Source organism: Rhopalosiphum padi, chromosome 1, assembly GCF_020882245.1.
Source record: "Rhopalosiphum padi isolate XX-2018 chromosome 1, ASM2088224v1, whole genome shotgun sequence".
Taxonomy (NCBI): Eukaryota; Metazoa; Arthropoda; class Insecta; order Hemiptera; family Aphididae; genus Rhopalosiphum; species Rhopalosiphum padi.
The window spans coordinates 71,721,802-71,739,610 of NC_083597.1; the positions used below are offsets into that span (position 1 = coordinate 71,721,802).

The 17,809-nt window shown below is 26.7% G+C and overlaps 2 protein-coding genes, 1 long non-coding RNA gene and 3 other non-coding genes across 6 annotated transcripts in view; 1 reads left to right on the top strand and 5 right to left on the bottom strand.

Moving 5' to 3' along the window:
- Positions 1-2,992: 2,992 nt before the first annotated feature.
- Positions 2,993-3,952, bottom strand: LOC132918647 (uncharacterized). The gene is made up of 4 exons (XR_009660529.1): positions 3,844-3,952; positions 3,411-3,490; positions 3,182-3,326; positions 2,993-3,081 (listed from the first exon to the last, which is right to left on the bottom strand). It is a non-coding gene; the product is annotated as an uncharacterized LOC132918647 (long non-coding RNA).
- A 3,834-nt stretch (positions 3,953-7,786) lies between these two features.
- On the bottom strand, positions 7,787-10,546 carry LOC132932408 (host cell factor 1-like). The gene is made up of 2 exons (XM_060998772.1): positions 10,368-10,546; positions 7,787-9,670 (listed from the first exon to the last, which is right to left on the bottom strand). Exon 2 carries the CDS (start codon positions 9,641-9,643, stop codon positions 8,072-8,074), a length of 1,572 nt encoding a protein of 523 aa, XP_060854755.1. The 5' UTR covers positions 9,644-9,670; positions 10,368-10,546; the 3' UTR covers positions 7,787-8,071.
- Positions 10,547-10,866: 320 nt separating this feature from the next.
- LOC132918012 (putative uncharacterized protein DDB_G0286901) overlaps positions 10,867-17,809 on the top strand; it is an 81,788-nt gene continuing 74,845 nt past the window's right edge. Inside the window, exons 1-3 of the mRNA XM_060979061.1 lie at positions 10,867-11,141; positions 11,227-11,332; positions 15,343-15,439. Of these exons, the coding sequence (XP_060835044.1) occupies positions 11,100-11,141; positions 11,227-11,332; positions 15,343-15,439 (245 nt within the window). The 5' untranslated portion in view covers positions 10,867-11,099. The remainder of the gene's footprint in view (positions 11,142-11,226; positions 11,333-15,342; positions 15,440-17,809) is intronic.
- Positions 12,970-13,042, bottom strand: Trnaf-gaa (transfer RNA phenylalanine (anticodon GAA)). Its single transcript has one exon. It is a non-coding gene; the product is annotated as a tRNA-Phe (tRNA).
- Positions 14,610-14,682, bottom strand: Trnaf-gaa (transfer RNA phenylalanine (anticodon GAA)). The gene has a single exon. It is a non-coding gene; the product is annotated as a tRNA-Phe (tRNA).
- On the bottom strand, positions 14,769-14,841 carry Trnaf-gaa (transfer RNA phenylalanine (anticodon GAA)). Its single transcript has one exon. It is a non-coding gene; the product is annotated as a tRNA-Phe (tRNA).

Sequence of the window (17,809 nt, forward strand, 5' to 3'; positions counted from 1 at the left end):
GATTTACTGATGAACATTATAAAAATAATCACATAAACTAGGTACATTATATTTGTGTGCGTAATGTGAAGAATTAATTATTTGTTGCCTTATTTATAAAATTGTCTGTAATTTTAAATAGAAACTAAGTAGGTATGATAAAAATTAATATTAAATCTATCCACAAACGAAATAAACTTTTTTATTGAAGGTATGTAATAACTAATAATAAAATGAATAATATTTAAGTTATTTTTTAGTCATTTCAACGATAATGATCGGCGTATTTTATTATTTTTCTAATCTGAGTATATTTGTGTGCATATTATGCGAATATTTACTAATTTACTAAACTGTAAATACCTTTACTCATTATTATTTTATATATATTGTAATATAAATTATGGATCCGATTTAAAATAAGGATTCTGGATTTTTGATTTGGGTTTAAACCAGGTGTCCAGGTGTTGAAGAAGGTGTAACTGTGCAAGTTAAAAAAATGAATTGAAAACAAAAAGTGTAAATTGGGAATTAATTCATTAATTATTAAAATGACTAAAAGCATATAATTGAAAATTGGAAACAGTTTCATCTTTCATATCTAGACTGATATGGTATTATAATAATAAATTGTATATATATTATAAGTATTATGTACATTATATAATATTGGGATATAAGATAAAATGGCTGAACAACAAAACGATTCATTGGCAGCGTCATGACGTTACTAATGGTAAATATTTATTATTAATAATAGTTAGAACTTAAAAGTCAGCAGTTTTACGGTCGATTTCATACAGTTATGAGTATAACAATAGTCAATAATTATATGTTTATGTTTATCAGTTTATTACTAATGATTAACACATATGACTCGACAAAAGTAATAAATTATTAAAAATACTTATCAATAATAGACATGTTTTCTAACGATTTTCTTTCTAAATATAAATAATTTAATACATACATAATAATATATGTATTACCTACTATAATAACATAGGTGTATTCGTATCATGACAGTTAGACACTTGATAATATTATATTATAATATATTAAGGGGGCTGGAAAATAGAAAGACTCAATGACGTGTTGTATAGAATACCAGTTAGGTATGTCATTACTCATTATTATTTAGTCCAAAATAATGCAACATGCGTTATTGTGTAAACATAATTTTTTAATAATAAAAATTGGTCAATTTTAAAGTGTGAGAAAAACCAAACTTAACGTCAATACTGAATACAGTATTGAGAATACAATTAAATAATATAGCCATATATGTACTATATGTTTTTATACATTAACGTATATAAATAAATAATCATAATAAACATTATTTATTTACCTAACCTAGTAACCTATGTTGCTATGTAATATGTATTATGTATAGTTATATATTTATATATTATACAAAAAAATCGTTAATAACAATTTTCTTTTTGCATTCAACTTCAGTTATATGGCCATATGTGACATGTTCAAGTAGATAGTTAATATAATAATTATTTCAATTAACTAAGATCAGACTGAAAATATTCTTAAAAATAATAAATTATTCTTGGACATTATAGGTTAATAAACTAAATATCCAAGAAATGTCAACGCACTAAACTAAAGTGCCTTAAATTAGTTATCATTTTAATACAATCAAATGTATTCTTATCTATTTGAGCAAATTAAATGCTAGCTAATTACTATTGGTACATTTATTTAATTAAAGATTTTTACGCTGGAAAAATGCTGGGGTTCGAAAATACGAAATTTAAAAATAAATATATTATAAAATATTTTATCCCAAGAATTTACAATAACAAAAACAACAAAATAGAGAACGTTTTGGAGGAATACTGTTCGAAACAACTCATCAACCTACGTCATCGTCATTGGTACCGCCACATCAGGAATATAACTATAGTGTGTGACCATTCAAATTATCAGAATAACCTCACCCGAACTATGTCCTATTTGATTTGATTTATAAATAATAGATGACAATTATAGAGAATTATAAAAATATCACCGCTGGGCGACTTCTTTTTATCAGTCAATTACATGTAATCCACAATATTGAATATATCGTTCATATGCTTATTGTAAAATTAAAATAAGTAGGTATACAGATTATGTATTTTTAATTAAAGAAAGAAAAATACGAGAATTATACAATATACTAAATGATTAATTAACGTAGGTATTTATGATTGAATCAACAATTATATTTGTTAAAAAGTTTTACGCTAATATTCGGCAATACGCCAAAATCGTGATTAAATTATAGTTCATGTCCATGTACATTATAATATTATATTATATTTTTCAAGGCTAACCGTATTTTCTAAGATCACGAATTTATAATATATGACTACAGTTGTCTACTCGTCTACTGTAAGGTAGACCTTCCAGACTGTGGAATCTATTATTACCTGTGTCTATGGATTGCGAATGTTTCCGGTTTTAAGTATATAATATTCAAATTGTATACTCAGAACAATTGTTAATACAATACTATATAGCTTCTTAAACACTATTATGTATTGAATTCAGTTGATTTGATTTATATAATATACTTATTTACATACCTACGTTATATACTTATATACGTGCGTGAATTTTTATAATTTTTTTAGGCTACATGCTTGCAGGACTTACAGGACATGTAAATAGTATGTAATCTGTAGTAGTGTAGTCTGTACACAAGTTTTTTTTAGAAAAAATATTTATTTTATTCTTCAAATTTACTGAATATGTTTTTATAAATATGTTATACCCTTAAATCATAAACATATAAATATATAATATGTATATAGTATAATATTATGTATACTACTTTAACCTACAGAGGAAAAAACATGTAATAGGTAGGTATGAAGGTAAAAATGTAAAATAAATAGTTATATTAAAAAATTTAAACAGTTAATTAACATATTATACAAATTTATATTAGTCTACAATACAAAATCTAAATTTCTTTTCTTCATCGATGCAAATCGACTAATTATATTTTCAACTGATATATTGTACTCTCTGTGAACATTAAGTAGCGCTAGCCCTACTAGTCTATCTTGACCCATTTGTGACCGCAACCATGTTTTTAATCTAATGTGCAAAAGCAAAGGCAGTATTAAAATTAATTTGCAAGCTAAGCATTAATAATTATATACATATAATATATAATATATATACATATATATTATACCTGTGAAGCGTGGAAAAGCTGCGTTCAGCTGTAGCAACACTTACAGGCAGGGTCCCTAATATCAGCAGAATGTTATAAATTGTTGGAAATATTATTGGCGAATAATTATCTAATGATGCCCATACAGTTTTTGGAGGTTCAAATTCTAAAAATAAAATTATTATGAATGTATATACTACGTTGCAATCGTGTGTTCAAAGTTATGGTTATATAATATATTACCATTTACCTTCATCAGTATTTTTGTCTGAACTCGGCCATTTGGTTTTCCACAACTCAATCAGTAGCAATTCTTACGTTGAATTTTGGCTAAATTTGAAAAATACAAGTTTTGAAGATTTTAGTCAAAAAGCAATAAGAATACTCCTATCTTTTGCTACCACATAACTATGTGAGACAGGATTTTCAGCATATACGACTACTAAAAACAATTAATATACCGAAATCGTCTTAATGTAGAACCTGACCTCCGTATCCAGTCACAAATTAAACCAGATATTACTTAACTTTCGAAAAATATGCAGCCACAAAAATCTCATTAGTTTTTCATGTTCATTTTTAATTTTTAAAACAATATTTCTATTTTGTAATATATATGCTAAAAAATTAAACTATCGTAAAAAACCAACACACAACTACAAATAATGTTCTAAGTTTCTTACCATCAAGTTTCATAGAAGGTCGATTCACTCTAATTTTTAAACTAACGGAGCTTAATGTGATCTGCTGACCGTTAATTTGCAATGTTACGTACCTACTTGCAAGTACTACATGTAAGACGGAGACAAGACAACATGCCGGTGTTGCGGCCTCTTGATTTTTACCTAGTCGTTGAACTTCGATAATCGAACCCCCAGTAGGTAACTTAACCGCCATCTGTTAATCTTATTTTTAACTTTTTAATAGGATGGCTATTCAATTTAGTCAATAGATAGCACTGCTACACAAAATATCTAGCGAAACCACAGTCAACCGAACCGACATGGATTAATCCACTTGAGACTTGACCACTGCGGTTTTGCAGCCGGTATAGCCACCGGAGTAGATAGCTTCCCCAGGTCACGAGCAGGGGAATGTCCTGCATACAGGGTAGTGGTGAATAATGAATAAGCGACCGCTGACAGCTACGTACAAATGTACAATTAACTGCGCATCCCATGGTCCATGACGGAAGGTCCTTCGGCTCGAAGCGGTCGGCGTTTTCGTACCACCGAATGCCGATGCGTCCGATGCGAACGTTTCACGTTGATGGAGGTTGAATGTCGATGTCGGCCTTTCACTTCGTGTTGTCCAGTTTGTTCGCGTACACGGATGGCGTTGGGAATGGCAAGCGAATTCGGCACCGTGAGTAACCCGTCGAGCTTTCCAGTCGCCGGGACCTACCTAGTGGCGAGTGCGTGGCGCGTGCACCACGTTTTTGGTGATTCATGAACCTTTGATGCACTTATCGACTATCGTTGGTAGAATGGTAGCCGGGGGTTGTTCGGTGAGCTAGAGCTATGTTTTACCGATAATAGTTGCGAATGGTAATACTAACACAAGTTGAAGCCAATTCTGTATGCAACGGAAAAATATTGGAATATATATATATCAGTAAGCGTTCGACACAGCGCTTTCAACCGCCATATAAAAATGTGGATATCCCTTTCTACCGTCATTCCTATAATAATGATACAGGGGGGAAGGGTAATCTAAAATATGAGTGCTTCTGTAGAGAAATTGTGTATACGAAAAAAATGCATTTAATTTCTTTTGAATAAACTTGATAATTTTTTTAAATTGAATGCTTAAATAATATTTAATATAATTGTAATTTTAATGTATACTTTACATTGTTATTTAACAATTCATACATAATAAATGGTTAACATTTTATTACTTCTTTTTTGGCCATGTAGCACCGCTTACCTAGCTTGCCCTGACCGCACGCCACTGTGTCTCAATATTGTATAGATGGTGGGGATGATCAGGATGGTGGCATGATGAATATTTCATATTCCACCAAACGACCAAACTATAAAGGATTATTTTTTTTTTCGACTTAAAATAAATCTAGAAATAAATACTTACATCATACTTTATGAAATATGTTATTAGAAATATTTCAATTTCAATATCCCAAAATGTTGTCATCTGTGAACTTATTTATGTCTTATACACACTAAAAGTTCAGCAGTTGTAACAAAAATTGAGTTTAATAAAGAAAAAGAATAAATTCAAAATATCACGATGTATACGAATATAATTTTAATTTTCTAAATATTTTTTAGTTAAAAAAATATATAATTTTATTATTAAGTATTAGTATAAAAATATGAGGAATACTTTAAATGTAACTTTTAAAGTAGCTATATTAAATATATTTATATTATTATTTTATAATAAATACCTAAGCCAGCTAAACCTAATATATTAATTATATATATAAGTTTAGTGTATTTAGCATACAATAATCACGGTATCACGTAAATTGTTCGCCGAAAATAATTCGCGCGACCGTTGCTAGCGTGAAAATTATTCGAATAAAATATTTGTTTGCACATAAATTGTTTGTAAAAAAAAAAAATAAGACTTAATATTTTATATTCTATAAGGTAGTTAATAAATAACATACTAGTGAATTAATAGTGATATTACTACATTACTACATACAGTTAGGTAGTCGTAGATGCCAAAGAAGTGATCCGACTATTCCCATTAGGCATTAGTGTTTATGGCATTGTTATGATTTATATTACAATATATAAATAAATAATAATAATATTTATGACGTATTTAATTATTGTTATTTATTTATTTATAGTAGTTATAATAATATTAATAATAATTCAGTTGAAGGATTCAAGGATGGCACAATTGTTTTTCGTCTACATTTACCTAATTCATTCAAACATCGATCAATTTGGAGATTTATACATGCACTCCAAAATAATAGATACTTTAAAAATTCAGCAGCATGTTTCGGGTCAAGAATCACTATAAAAATAATTTATCAAAATAACAGTGAAAATTAAAAAAAAAAATATGTGCAGATTATAAAATAAACTATAACAATTACAATTGATTATCTTCGTGGTATTTCAAATTTAAAAACTATGTACCTTCACAATGACATCCATAAACGTAGAAAAATACTTAACTACATTGTATTTTGTATTTTATTTTCTATGTATGTATTATTAGGTATATTTATCAATAAAAATAAAAAATATTTTAATGTTATGTGAACAGTGAACCTATTTTGAATTAATAATATATTGAATATGCGAACAATGTATTATGTATGGCGTATGCGTATGCACAAACAATTTTTGTATTTGAATTATTTCCATGCGAACATTAGACGAGCGAGCAACTGTCACGCGAACTATTTTCGACGAACAATTTACGCATATCCAATATTTACATATTACAGCCAAAAAATATAATAATAAAAAGTTCTGGTTCTACTTCAGAGGAAAAATGCTAAATACGTTTTTCTAACCTGTGGTTTAAGATAATTCTGATTAAGACTTTAAAATTAGTCAAGTACCTAGGTACTTGCTTCTAATAACATTAATTTAAATAGGTAATATAAAAATAATTATTACATTTTACTTTTTGGCTTTTACATTGATACAAATTAGTTATTGTACATGCAATTACAAATACTCTCAAGTAATTATGGGAGATTATTATTAAATAATACTAATATAGGAACTATTATTAACTAATTAATAGCTTTAGATCACACCAAAAAACTGTTATCAGATGGTGTCTCATGAGGTTTATATGTATCCACATTTTCTGTTAGGTAAATAAAATTTAATGTAATTTAGATGAGAAATATCTTAGCCCTCATTTCACATATTTCTTTAAATTCAAATTTTCTCTTAGGAGTCATTTTCTAATCATCTGTTAATGGACCATATATAAACATTTTACCTTTTTGATTTAATTTAAAATTACTTTTAAAGAATCCTAAATATTTTTACAAATTAGTAATTGAAGGTTAATAAAAACCATTAATTAAAATGATTTTACTTTTAAAAATTGTGTTTTCTGTACATACTACATATATTATGTATAATTAGAATATGCAACATATTTGTGTTTAGTAATTTAGTATATAATAATATTATTTGTTCATCAGTTGACAGTTGAACACTAAACCAAACAGATGGATCAGTGGATACATTCAAATATTTTACTGATAAAATATTTGACAAATTATATGGGCAATTATTTATTGAAACTCAGAATTCAGAAAATGTGCTGCAAAATATGTTATAAATTGTTGACCTTCAGAAGATATATCTAATAAACTACTACCATTGGGTCAATAAATGTTTTCGGAGACAATATTAAGATTGATTTTTTTATTACTTTCTGGGGCGTGTTCATTAATTGTTTATACAAACATATCACACATAGATACAAATAATACATGCTATACAATTTAATCAAGTAAGCATATATATATATAGTATTCAGTATTCATATTCATAAATTCAACCTTATAAATTGAATAAAACTAGTTTACTAGCATACAATACATATAATGCTAGTAAAATTAGGTATCTAATAGTTCAAATTATAAAATAATCTCTTACAAAAAAAGAAATATTACAGAACAAAAATATCTTTTATTGTATATTTTTCATACCTAGTGTTAAATGGTCAATTAATAAAATATTGGTTTATTTATTAATAATAAAATATAATATCCCTAAATATTTGAAAACTAATTTCATTAATACATAATATTATACATTAATTAATAAGAAGTGTATATAAAATTATAATCAGAACATGTAAAATAAATATATTATTATTGTTATTATATTAAATCTTGGAAAATATCGATTTAAATAAAATAATATGAATATTAATTTACAATGTGTCGAATTATTACATTTTGGGCCTTTTGGGAACCCCAGTTAAAAGATTAACACTCTTTTCTCTTTTCATTGAAGGGTTTTTATTTGATCCAGGTACATTGCTGTCTTGTAACCATCTAACTTGTGTAGCTGGTCCATATCCCTTCTCATTTTTTGCAGCAATTCGAAATATTATAGCAGGCTTATTAGTCCGATCAATCAGCGCGGCTCCAAGTGACTCATGACTAACTACAGCGGCATTATGAGGTCCACAATAAACACGAACAAAATTTAAATTTGTTGAAGTTGGTTTTGGACTTTGGTATGGTATATCCTTGGGACTTTTAATGGCCAAACAAACAGAATATTCTAAAATCTTACCAGAACTAGTAGGAGGGGCTTCCCATGTTAAACTAGCACCATCTGGTGCTTTTGTAATTTTAATAGCTGATGGAGCACCTGGATAACCTGGTAAACAGGTCTTAAATGCAGATATTTCACTCCATTCTCCACGGCCACAAGTATTTATAGCAGCTATACGAAGTTTGTAAGCTGTGCCTGGTTGAATATCGATTTTTAATTTATGTGTATAATCTGGTAAATGATCTAAGCTAGTATTTTCATGTTCATCAGTAGTAGAAGTCGAGTAAAATTGTTTCACTAAACAAGTAGTACCTTTAATGACACCAACATCACACCATGCTGGTCCTTCTTGTTTAACTTGTACTGTTGGCTGTACAGATTTTGAAATTACACTTTCTGCAGTTCCATTAGTAGGAGGTGCCTGGTTTAAAGCAGCAGTTGCTAATGTTGACAATGCATCAGCAATATCATTTTCAGATTTTTTCTCTTCTTTCTGATCATTCTTATCAACCTTGCATAAAGAATTTTCAAGATTTTCAATTTTAATTTGGTCTTCATTTTTTATAAGTTCTGACTTTATTTCAAGTAGGGTAGGTCCAACATTTTGTGATGGTTCATCAGTTAAAAATTCAGATAATTCTCTCATAACCAAGTCTTTTAATTCTGAATCTTTCATACTTAACACTGATTGTTGATCTAAATCAACTCCGTTATCTTCCAGTTTTATATCATTATTCAAGGCTGAATCGGTTACACTGGTGACAGGAATAACTTGTTGACTGTCTTTTATTAAACTTTCTTGACTAACTGGAACAATTTGATCTTGAGTGGGTTCAATTAAATTATCATGAGTAGGAACTGCAGATTCCATTAAATTATCAGATGTTGTTAATAATTGATCTGATACTGGTGTAGGTTGATCAACAACAGTGTCTTGTTGTATTGGATCGCTAACTACAACTGTAGGGGTTTCAACTTTTTCAGTGTCCTCTGATGTTTTTACAGCAACTAATTCTAATTTTTCAGGTTCTTTGACCTTATCAGTATCCTCAGTAGATATTTGTTCTGGTTCAGGTTCTGATGTTGGTGCTGATGCAGGTTCAGTTATTGATTCTTTTTTTACTTGATCAACTGTAGAAGGTTCATTTACTTCTAAGGTAGCTAGTTGATCAGGATTATTAGTTTCAGAATTAATTGTTTCCGTTTTAACAGAATTATCAATGACATCTTTATCGTCCATGGTCTCGGGTGTAGATGAATAAAATATCTGTAGATTACAAAAAAAAAAAATATGTTAATATTAATCAGTTTTTTTGAATATAATTGCATACTACATAATCATAGTAATAGTAAAGTTATATTGTACTATAAAAATGTTTAAAAGAAAAGTTAATAATTAATAATATTACTACAAAGGTTTATGATTGGATCATTTTATTGTGCAGTATGTACTGTCAGCTATTAATTATTCATACTAAATTACCTAATATTAAAAACCATTGTATAGTGCTATTGTATTATAAGAGACCACATGCAGTTCACGGACAAACTTTATTTGGTTTGTAGACAAGAAATTTAGAAATGTATTATTTTTTGGTAAATTGAATTAAGTTTTTAATAATTTTCATTGTATATGTTTTTTTTCTTTGGAAAGACATGTACATTAAATTCAATTGTTTCTAGAAAACTTCCTGAATTCATAGTGGTCCTCCAAAAAAAATAATAGGAGATCACTGATTTACAACATGAAGATTTTAAAAGTTCATTAGCATGTGCTAATTATAATATATATAATATATATACCCTAACTCATAGCAAAAACATATTAGAATATAAATGTATATTTTATAATAATATAACATACTGTATAAGTATAAGTATAACACAACTCAGAAGTTTGAGAGTAAAGGGTTTAAATTATTAACTAGTAAATAGTAACTCTTACGTAAATAATAAATTATTACCTTGATTAAATAGTGTTAAGTGTAAATATAATTTATTCTATCAAACAAACAAATAACGAAACGTAGATCATTAACTTAAGTGAGTACTTCTAATTTACATTGAAAATAAAATAGCAGAGCAAGAAAATAAGAAATCTAGAAAAATATAGGATCACTAAGATCTGAATTCTGATTTCTGAAATAGCTAATGATAATTGATAAGTATTAAGTATGAAGTACGCATAAATAGTAAACAACTTTAATCATGGAAGAAATTAAATTTCATTACTCAAGAAAACAGTTGCATTTGAATTATAAAATGCATATATATTAATTAATAATGCAACTATAATTTTAGCAAATTGTTTTAAAAAATTAATTTAATATTTAATAATTATCAGTTTGACAATATTAAAAATTGGTTATGTTTTTTTAGAATAATTAACGGTTTTTCTTCTTTTCGTTACATACTATGTAATGATAAGATAAAAGATAAGCGCCGTTTTCTTCAATATTTGAAAAGTTATAATTTATCATTATACCTTTTATAATAGCTACATTTATACTATAGTCTATTAGTCTATAAGTATGAAAGTGTCGTAAGAATAAGTTCTATTGTGTTAATAATTTATAACATTTTATGATATGCTGGCCTTTAGTCGTTTCCAAAATATTTGTCTAAATATTAATCTAGAATGTTTAAAGCTGTACATTTAATTTATTGTGCTTTTTTTTATTAATTATTAATTGACCATGTCGTATTCGGGGCTTGATGATCAGCCAGACACTATTAAGGTACTTATATATTTTATTTTAATAATATAATATATTTGAAAAAAAGTATAATTGTATTTAAATTAGTTTTAAACATTAATTTTAGAAATTCGAAGAAGATATGAAATATGTGAATTCCAAAATGAAAATGATTGACATAAAACTATCATCTATTCATCCAACTAACATAGAATATATTAGTAAACTTAAAGGTAAATTCAATACATTTTAATATAATTAAATGTATCTAACTCGTGATGTTATGTTTCTAATTTTAAATGTAGCTAAACTGTAAAGATACTCATTAAGATTCTTGAAGACTTCAAACAATTTTACTGAGTTACACAATTTTTAATATTGAAGTATTTAGATTTAAATTAATAATTATAAATGTATGTATTAGTATGTATAAGATTTTGTTAATTAGAAATATTAGCGTAAGTACCCAATTTTTAAAAAAATTTATATAATATAGGTTGACGTTTTTACAAAACTATTTTGTTTTACTAACATTGATACTAAATAGTACATATTATTTATATTCTATTAACTATTATAATATTACTTATAATATACATGTAATTAAAATACAAAAAAATGCATACATATTACATATAATATTATAATTATACAAACTATAAATTTGTTGAAAATATATCATAAATCCATCGTTTTACTAATTATATTATAACAATCATTACAATGATTCCACATTCGCTCTCATCTAAAAGAAATTACCTATATTGTTTCTTTTACTTTTTATAAACTTCAGGTATATTATTATAACATTTATAACTAACAACCTAAATGTTATGTAATCATTTGTTCAAACGTCAAACCATTAGTGCCTGGCCAAAATGGTGTTCCCACCTCATTTACATTGTATTTAAGTATTCATATGAAATGATAGAATTATTTCAAATCTCAATCATTTGAAATCTACTATACTGCAAGATGTATACTATTTGGGTTAATAATAATTTTATACATTAGGACCATATTCCACAAAGATTTAAAGAATAAGGTTTTGAGATTTTGTATTTATCAAGGTAATTTTTCAGTAATATTGTCAATCATTTATTTAAATACTAACAATTTTAAAGTTCTCACTTGAGACACTGTCCTGCAACATCTCTATCATACATACAAGCTCCCAATTTAATTGTATACCCCAAGGCAAGTGTTTCTGTCATAATTATTCCATTGAACCTAATTACCTAACCTAACATTATAGTAATTATCATGAGCCATGAATATATTTACTGCTCAAAATGTTTTATTACTCATTACTCATTAGTTATCTATTATCCCTAGTATCTAGATTTTTAGGTTTTTTTACACATTTACTGAACATAGCGCTTATGCAATTTTATAAAAGTAAAAAATGTGGACAAATTGTTCAATACAGAGTTCTAAAGTATTTTTAAAATATTTAAGAACAGATTATGAAATACTTAGTTTCTGTGGGTGTCTTGGAATATTTTGTAAAAAATAAAAATAAAAATACAAATTAATTAAATAAAATAAAAAAACACTTAAATTTTAAGATATACATGTTTTTTCTTTTATGGTGAATTAAATTTATATTATAGTTTATTATTTTTCTTGAACAAGTTAAAAATAACAAATATATCTTTTTGTGATAAAAAAAAAATAATTAATTTTGTATTTAAAAGCATATTTTACAAAAACAATTGTTTATGCTAGTTTTTAAAATATACGATAATTGACAATTAACAAATAATAATAAAAAGGTAGTAACCGTCACTTATTATAATTGATAATAGTGTAATAAAAATTGAATATAAACTAATAAATGTGATATAAAAAAACTGGACAAAAAAGTTACTGCCGAAACCAGGGATCGAACCAGGGACCTTTAGATCTTCAGTCTAACGCTCTCCCAACTGAGCTATTTCGGCTGATAAAAGTTTTTGTAATTTTGGGTGTATTAGACAAAAATCCATTGTTTGAGCATTTGATTACGTTAAACTAGATTTTACCCCATGACAAACGACACTCAACGACAGTGCATCCCCCCCCATTGGTCGTATTTTTTATATTGTTTTGAAACATGGAAGTTCTTACAAATTTTAATTATTTAAAACAATAAATACGTTAATATTATATGTATATGTTATCAATATTTTTGATTTTCAATAACTCAAGTTAAAAGTATTTAGCCCCCCCCCCCTAGTTGCGCTTGGCCCACTCAGTTTTTTATGTAAGTGTTAATAATCAATATTAGTGGTGTAAGGGGAAAGCCCTCACGGGTCACTGATATCAATTTAGCCTACCGACTTTTATATATTTCAAAATTTCACTTTTCATTCTTTTTTAGTAGCAAATTTATCTATAATATTTTCAAAATAAATATTTGAAGCCAATTCACGTTCAATCGATATAATACTCATATTTGTCAATTTTTCCTGTGACATTGTAGACCTTAGATAGTTCTTAATAATTTTAAGTTTACTAAAACTTCTTTCTCAAGTGTTTCCTTTCATGGACTGATACAAAAAAACTTAATACTAAAATAGGAGTAGTTATCTACCACCCATAAATATGAATAAATTGATGAAGGTCTTTAAAATATAAAAATAAAACATTTAGAATCCTAATTTTAAATTAAACATGCAACTATGAGTTAATAATAATAATCGATTTTGAAAATCATTATATTAACAATTATACAAAACAAAACACATTATCGGCAACTAACAGTTCTTAAAATATCATTTGGGCACTTGGTGTCTCGGTGTTATATTATAATGATATTGATATATTGTTTTGTAAAAAACTTGTAAATTGTAATATTTTTGTACACAACACACCATAATAAAGTACTATAGCGTAACTATTCTAGTATAATTATTTTGCCCATATTCTAAATAAAATTTATGTTATTAATAATTGGTATAATATATGGTATATTTTATTCTGAATTTTGCGCCCCTGGCCTGGGTCAGTTTCATCAAGCCCTACGACTCTGGTCTATACTATATTATAATTTATAAGTACTAAGTGGTAAAACTACTAAAACACCATTTCTATGTAAATAAAATTACTAACTTATCATATTGTAAATAGGAACAAAAAATAATAAATAATACATTTTCATTCTGCATGTTATAAAGATATTTTTAACAACATTTTGAAAGTTGAGTAATTTTTTTTTAAATATTTTTATTGAGTACAATATGTAAATTGGTATATAAAATAATACTTCCTTGTAACTTTGTAAGCAGTTTTGGATTTTTGGCGGTTGGAGGAGTCCCCCTTCTTTTTAATATTTTTTATGATTTAGCATAATTTTTCAATTCCTATTCGAAAACGGCATGCAAATTCAAAATTAACATTTTTCTTGCATTAAATTCATTGTTTCTGTTAATTTTTTTTATTATTAATTAGCTATAATAATTAATTGTCATATTCTATTATTCTTACATAAATTTAAATAAACATTTCACATTAATTTTAAAAAAATATTGCCGAAACCAGGGATCGAACCAGGGACCTTTAGATCTTCAGTCTAACGCTCTCCCAACTGAGCTATTTCGGCAGGTGGAAATTATGTTCGTTTATGTCACAGAAAAAATAAAATAAAATACGATTAAAATTTTAAAATTTAAAATGACAAAAAATTTCTGCCGAAACCAGGGATCGAACCAGGGACCTTTAGATCTTCAGTCTAACGCTCTCCCAACTGAGCTATTTCGGCTATATCCAATGTTGCCATTTTTACAGTATGTAAGACGACTAAAGTATTATTGATTAAATATAGATGGCGTTGCTGTAATCTATAATATGCTTTTAATTAATTTATTCTGATTACTTGAGTCACATAATGTTTTCATAGTTTCAATGTTCAATTATTGCATATGAAAAAAATTTCATCAATTTCTTATGATATTTCAAATGTATTTATTTGTTTTTAAGTGTACGAATAGGGTTGGACTAATTTTAGCAACTGTTAAGGTAATACCACGTACCGTTGAACGGTTTAAAATTTAAATAGTTCAAAATTATTTTGAAAATTGCGCTATATATTTGTGTTATTGTGTTTAACAAAACACTAAAACAGTTTGAAATATTACGTTTAGTTCTAAATTTTAATGAATAAAGTACAAGTAGCTATTATTTATAAATAATATCCTATACTAACAAAATATTTGTTATCAAGTTTATTACCATTATTTATAATGCTTATGTATTTTTCCAGATACATCCAATATAAGTAGTGTACACAATTTAAAAGATAAAGAAGTTGAAAAGAAAACTAAAGACCTTCCCGACTCTACGGCTAAAACTTCATACAGGTAAGAGTACAATACTATAATTTTAAATGTTATATTTTTTTGTTCATCAACAGCTATACATAGCTATTATAATAGCTATAATGCTATATGCATAATTATTTTAATAATATAAGTAATTAGCCATATTTATTGACTTGAATGTTTAGAATAGTACGATAAGTATTATTACTTGTTTATTATAGTCATTTACTCATATACAAAATATTTTAGGTTATAGTTACTCTAAAAAGAATTGTTATACATAATACATAAATTATAATTGGAGTAAAGTATAGTATTTTATCGATGAGCATGATGGGTGGACTGGGTCGACAGGATACTGGGAATATTCCTGGTAGAACTGTTGCTCAAAAACTATTCATTATTATTATTACAGACTTTGTAAAATATTGTATAGATGTAGCCGATGTAGGTATTAGGTAATACGAAATATATAGTGTGTGTTATTATCTTTTTAATAAGATAAATATGTATTTTCATATAACGGTAAGGTCGTAGCAAGAAAAAATGTTGGGGGGGTTTAGAGTATAAATATGTTATATTATACAACTTTTAATTTTTAAATGTAATAGGCATTTAAACCTATTCAATCTTATTTCAAGAGAAAATTTCAGGGGGGGTCTGAACCCTGCCCTTGCAAATGATTGTATTCCTATATTATAAACATTATATTTTTGATAAAAATAGACCGAAAGGGGGGTTTCGACAACCCCCTCTGGTACGCCACTGGTTATAAGTTATTAGTTATAACTTATAACCATGTCTATATATCTATATAGGTCTAGCAAACGACTAACGAGTAATTACTAATTATACATAATAATAATAAAATTGTACACAATAGTATGAAATAATATTTTATAAGATACTAAAATAGGTTATTAACGTTAGTATTGATAACAGCATTACAATCATTCAATGTATAAAGTTCTTAAAAATGACTATTCTTTTTTTTATTCATTGTAAGAAAAATGATTAAGAAAATTGGCTGAATTACATATTCAGTTAAACACCATAATGGCATAATATAATATAGTTTTATAAAGTGACCTGCAGGACTCGTGGCCCATGCCCCATGGGCTTATAATAATACTTGAACAATTTAAACAATCTACATATTATTACATATTTGTAATAATTGTGTATTAAAAATTAAAAATTGTAATTAGAATATGAATAATGACTAACATGTTAAAACGGTTTTAATAAAGACGCTTGTTTACTGTAATATTATTGGCTGATATGAGCAGACAACAGGCTTAGGATTTTATAGCATTTCATAACACTACTTTAATATGACGTACTACTGCAGTTAGTTATAACTTAATACAGTAAAACAAATTGCAATATACTCTAAAAATATGGAAAAAAGCAACAAATATATGATGTGTTAATATAATATTAGCAATAAATATAATCAAACATATATCCACATATTGTATTTAAAACAGAATAAAGTTTGGTGTCAATATGAATAAATAAATGTAGATATTTCTGCGTGTACTTATCTCGCTATCCTCACTTATATATTATTTTTTAAACCAAACCAATACAATAATTGTGTTCAAGTGTGAAATTTTTTAAATATATTAAATAATTTTATATTTTTATATTTTTTATTTTTTTTAATTTAATTTTATAACTTAATAAGGTACGATTACCTACTACGATTTTATTTTAAATTGAGAAATAGTTTTTCGTTCATGTTAATGGAAGGGCGCATCGTGCATATATTTTTATAAGTATAGGTTGGGTGCGTAAGCGAGGGAACCGGTGTTCTTTTACTAACAACCACGAGCAACTGAAACTGCAGATGTCTTTGGACTTATTGTTAAGAGTATTTTTTATAGTTGTATGCACCTTTTTGATCAGCTGCCTTAGATAGGTATGATGCAAGATAGTGCTCGTGCTATAGAACATTTAAGAGGGGTTCGACCATATTTTCTTCAATAGAATGAGTGTGAAGGAAGGGTCCCTCCTTTATTGTATCCAAAGGCTTTCTTCACAAAGTTCAATGGCTTACAACATAACATATTATGCTTCTTTGATACTACTTCACTAAACAGAATTAAAGAAACCTACTGAATAGATGAATCACGAATATCATTATTCATAAAATTTCTAAGTAATTAATTTTTGATAACATAAAAAAATAATATATATTTACCTAATTTAATACATCGTATTGATTTTTACAATCTTACCTGTATACATTGTCTAAACACTCTAAACTATAAAAAGTAATTTAATTATGTATATTACACCATCGGAATCATCTATAGGTAGTATTATGTATAAACTAAGTATATATTTTATAAACTTAGTAATTACTAATTAATGATTATATAGTTGTACAAAATATAGTTTCTG

What these genes read in the sequence shown, in the direction of transcription:
- LOC132932408 (XM_060998772.1), bottom strand. Translation starts at nt 9,643, where the DNA reads ATGGACGATAAAGATGTCATTGATAATTCTGTTAAAACGGAAACAATT.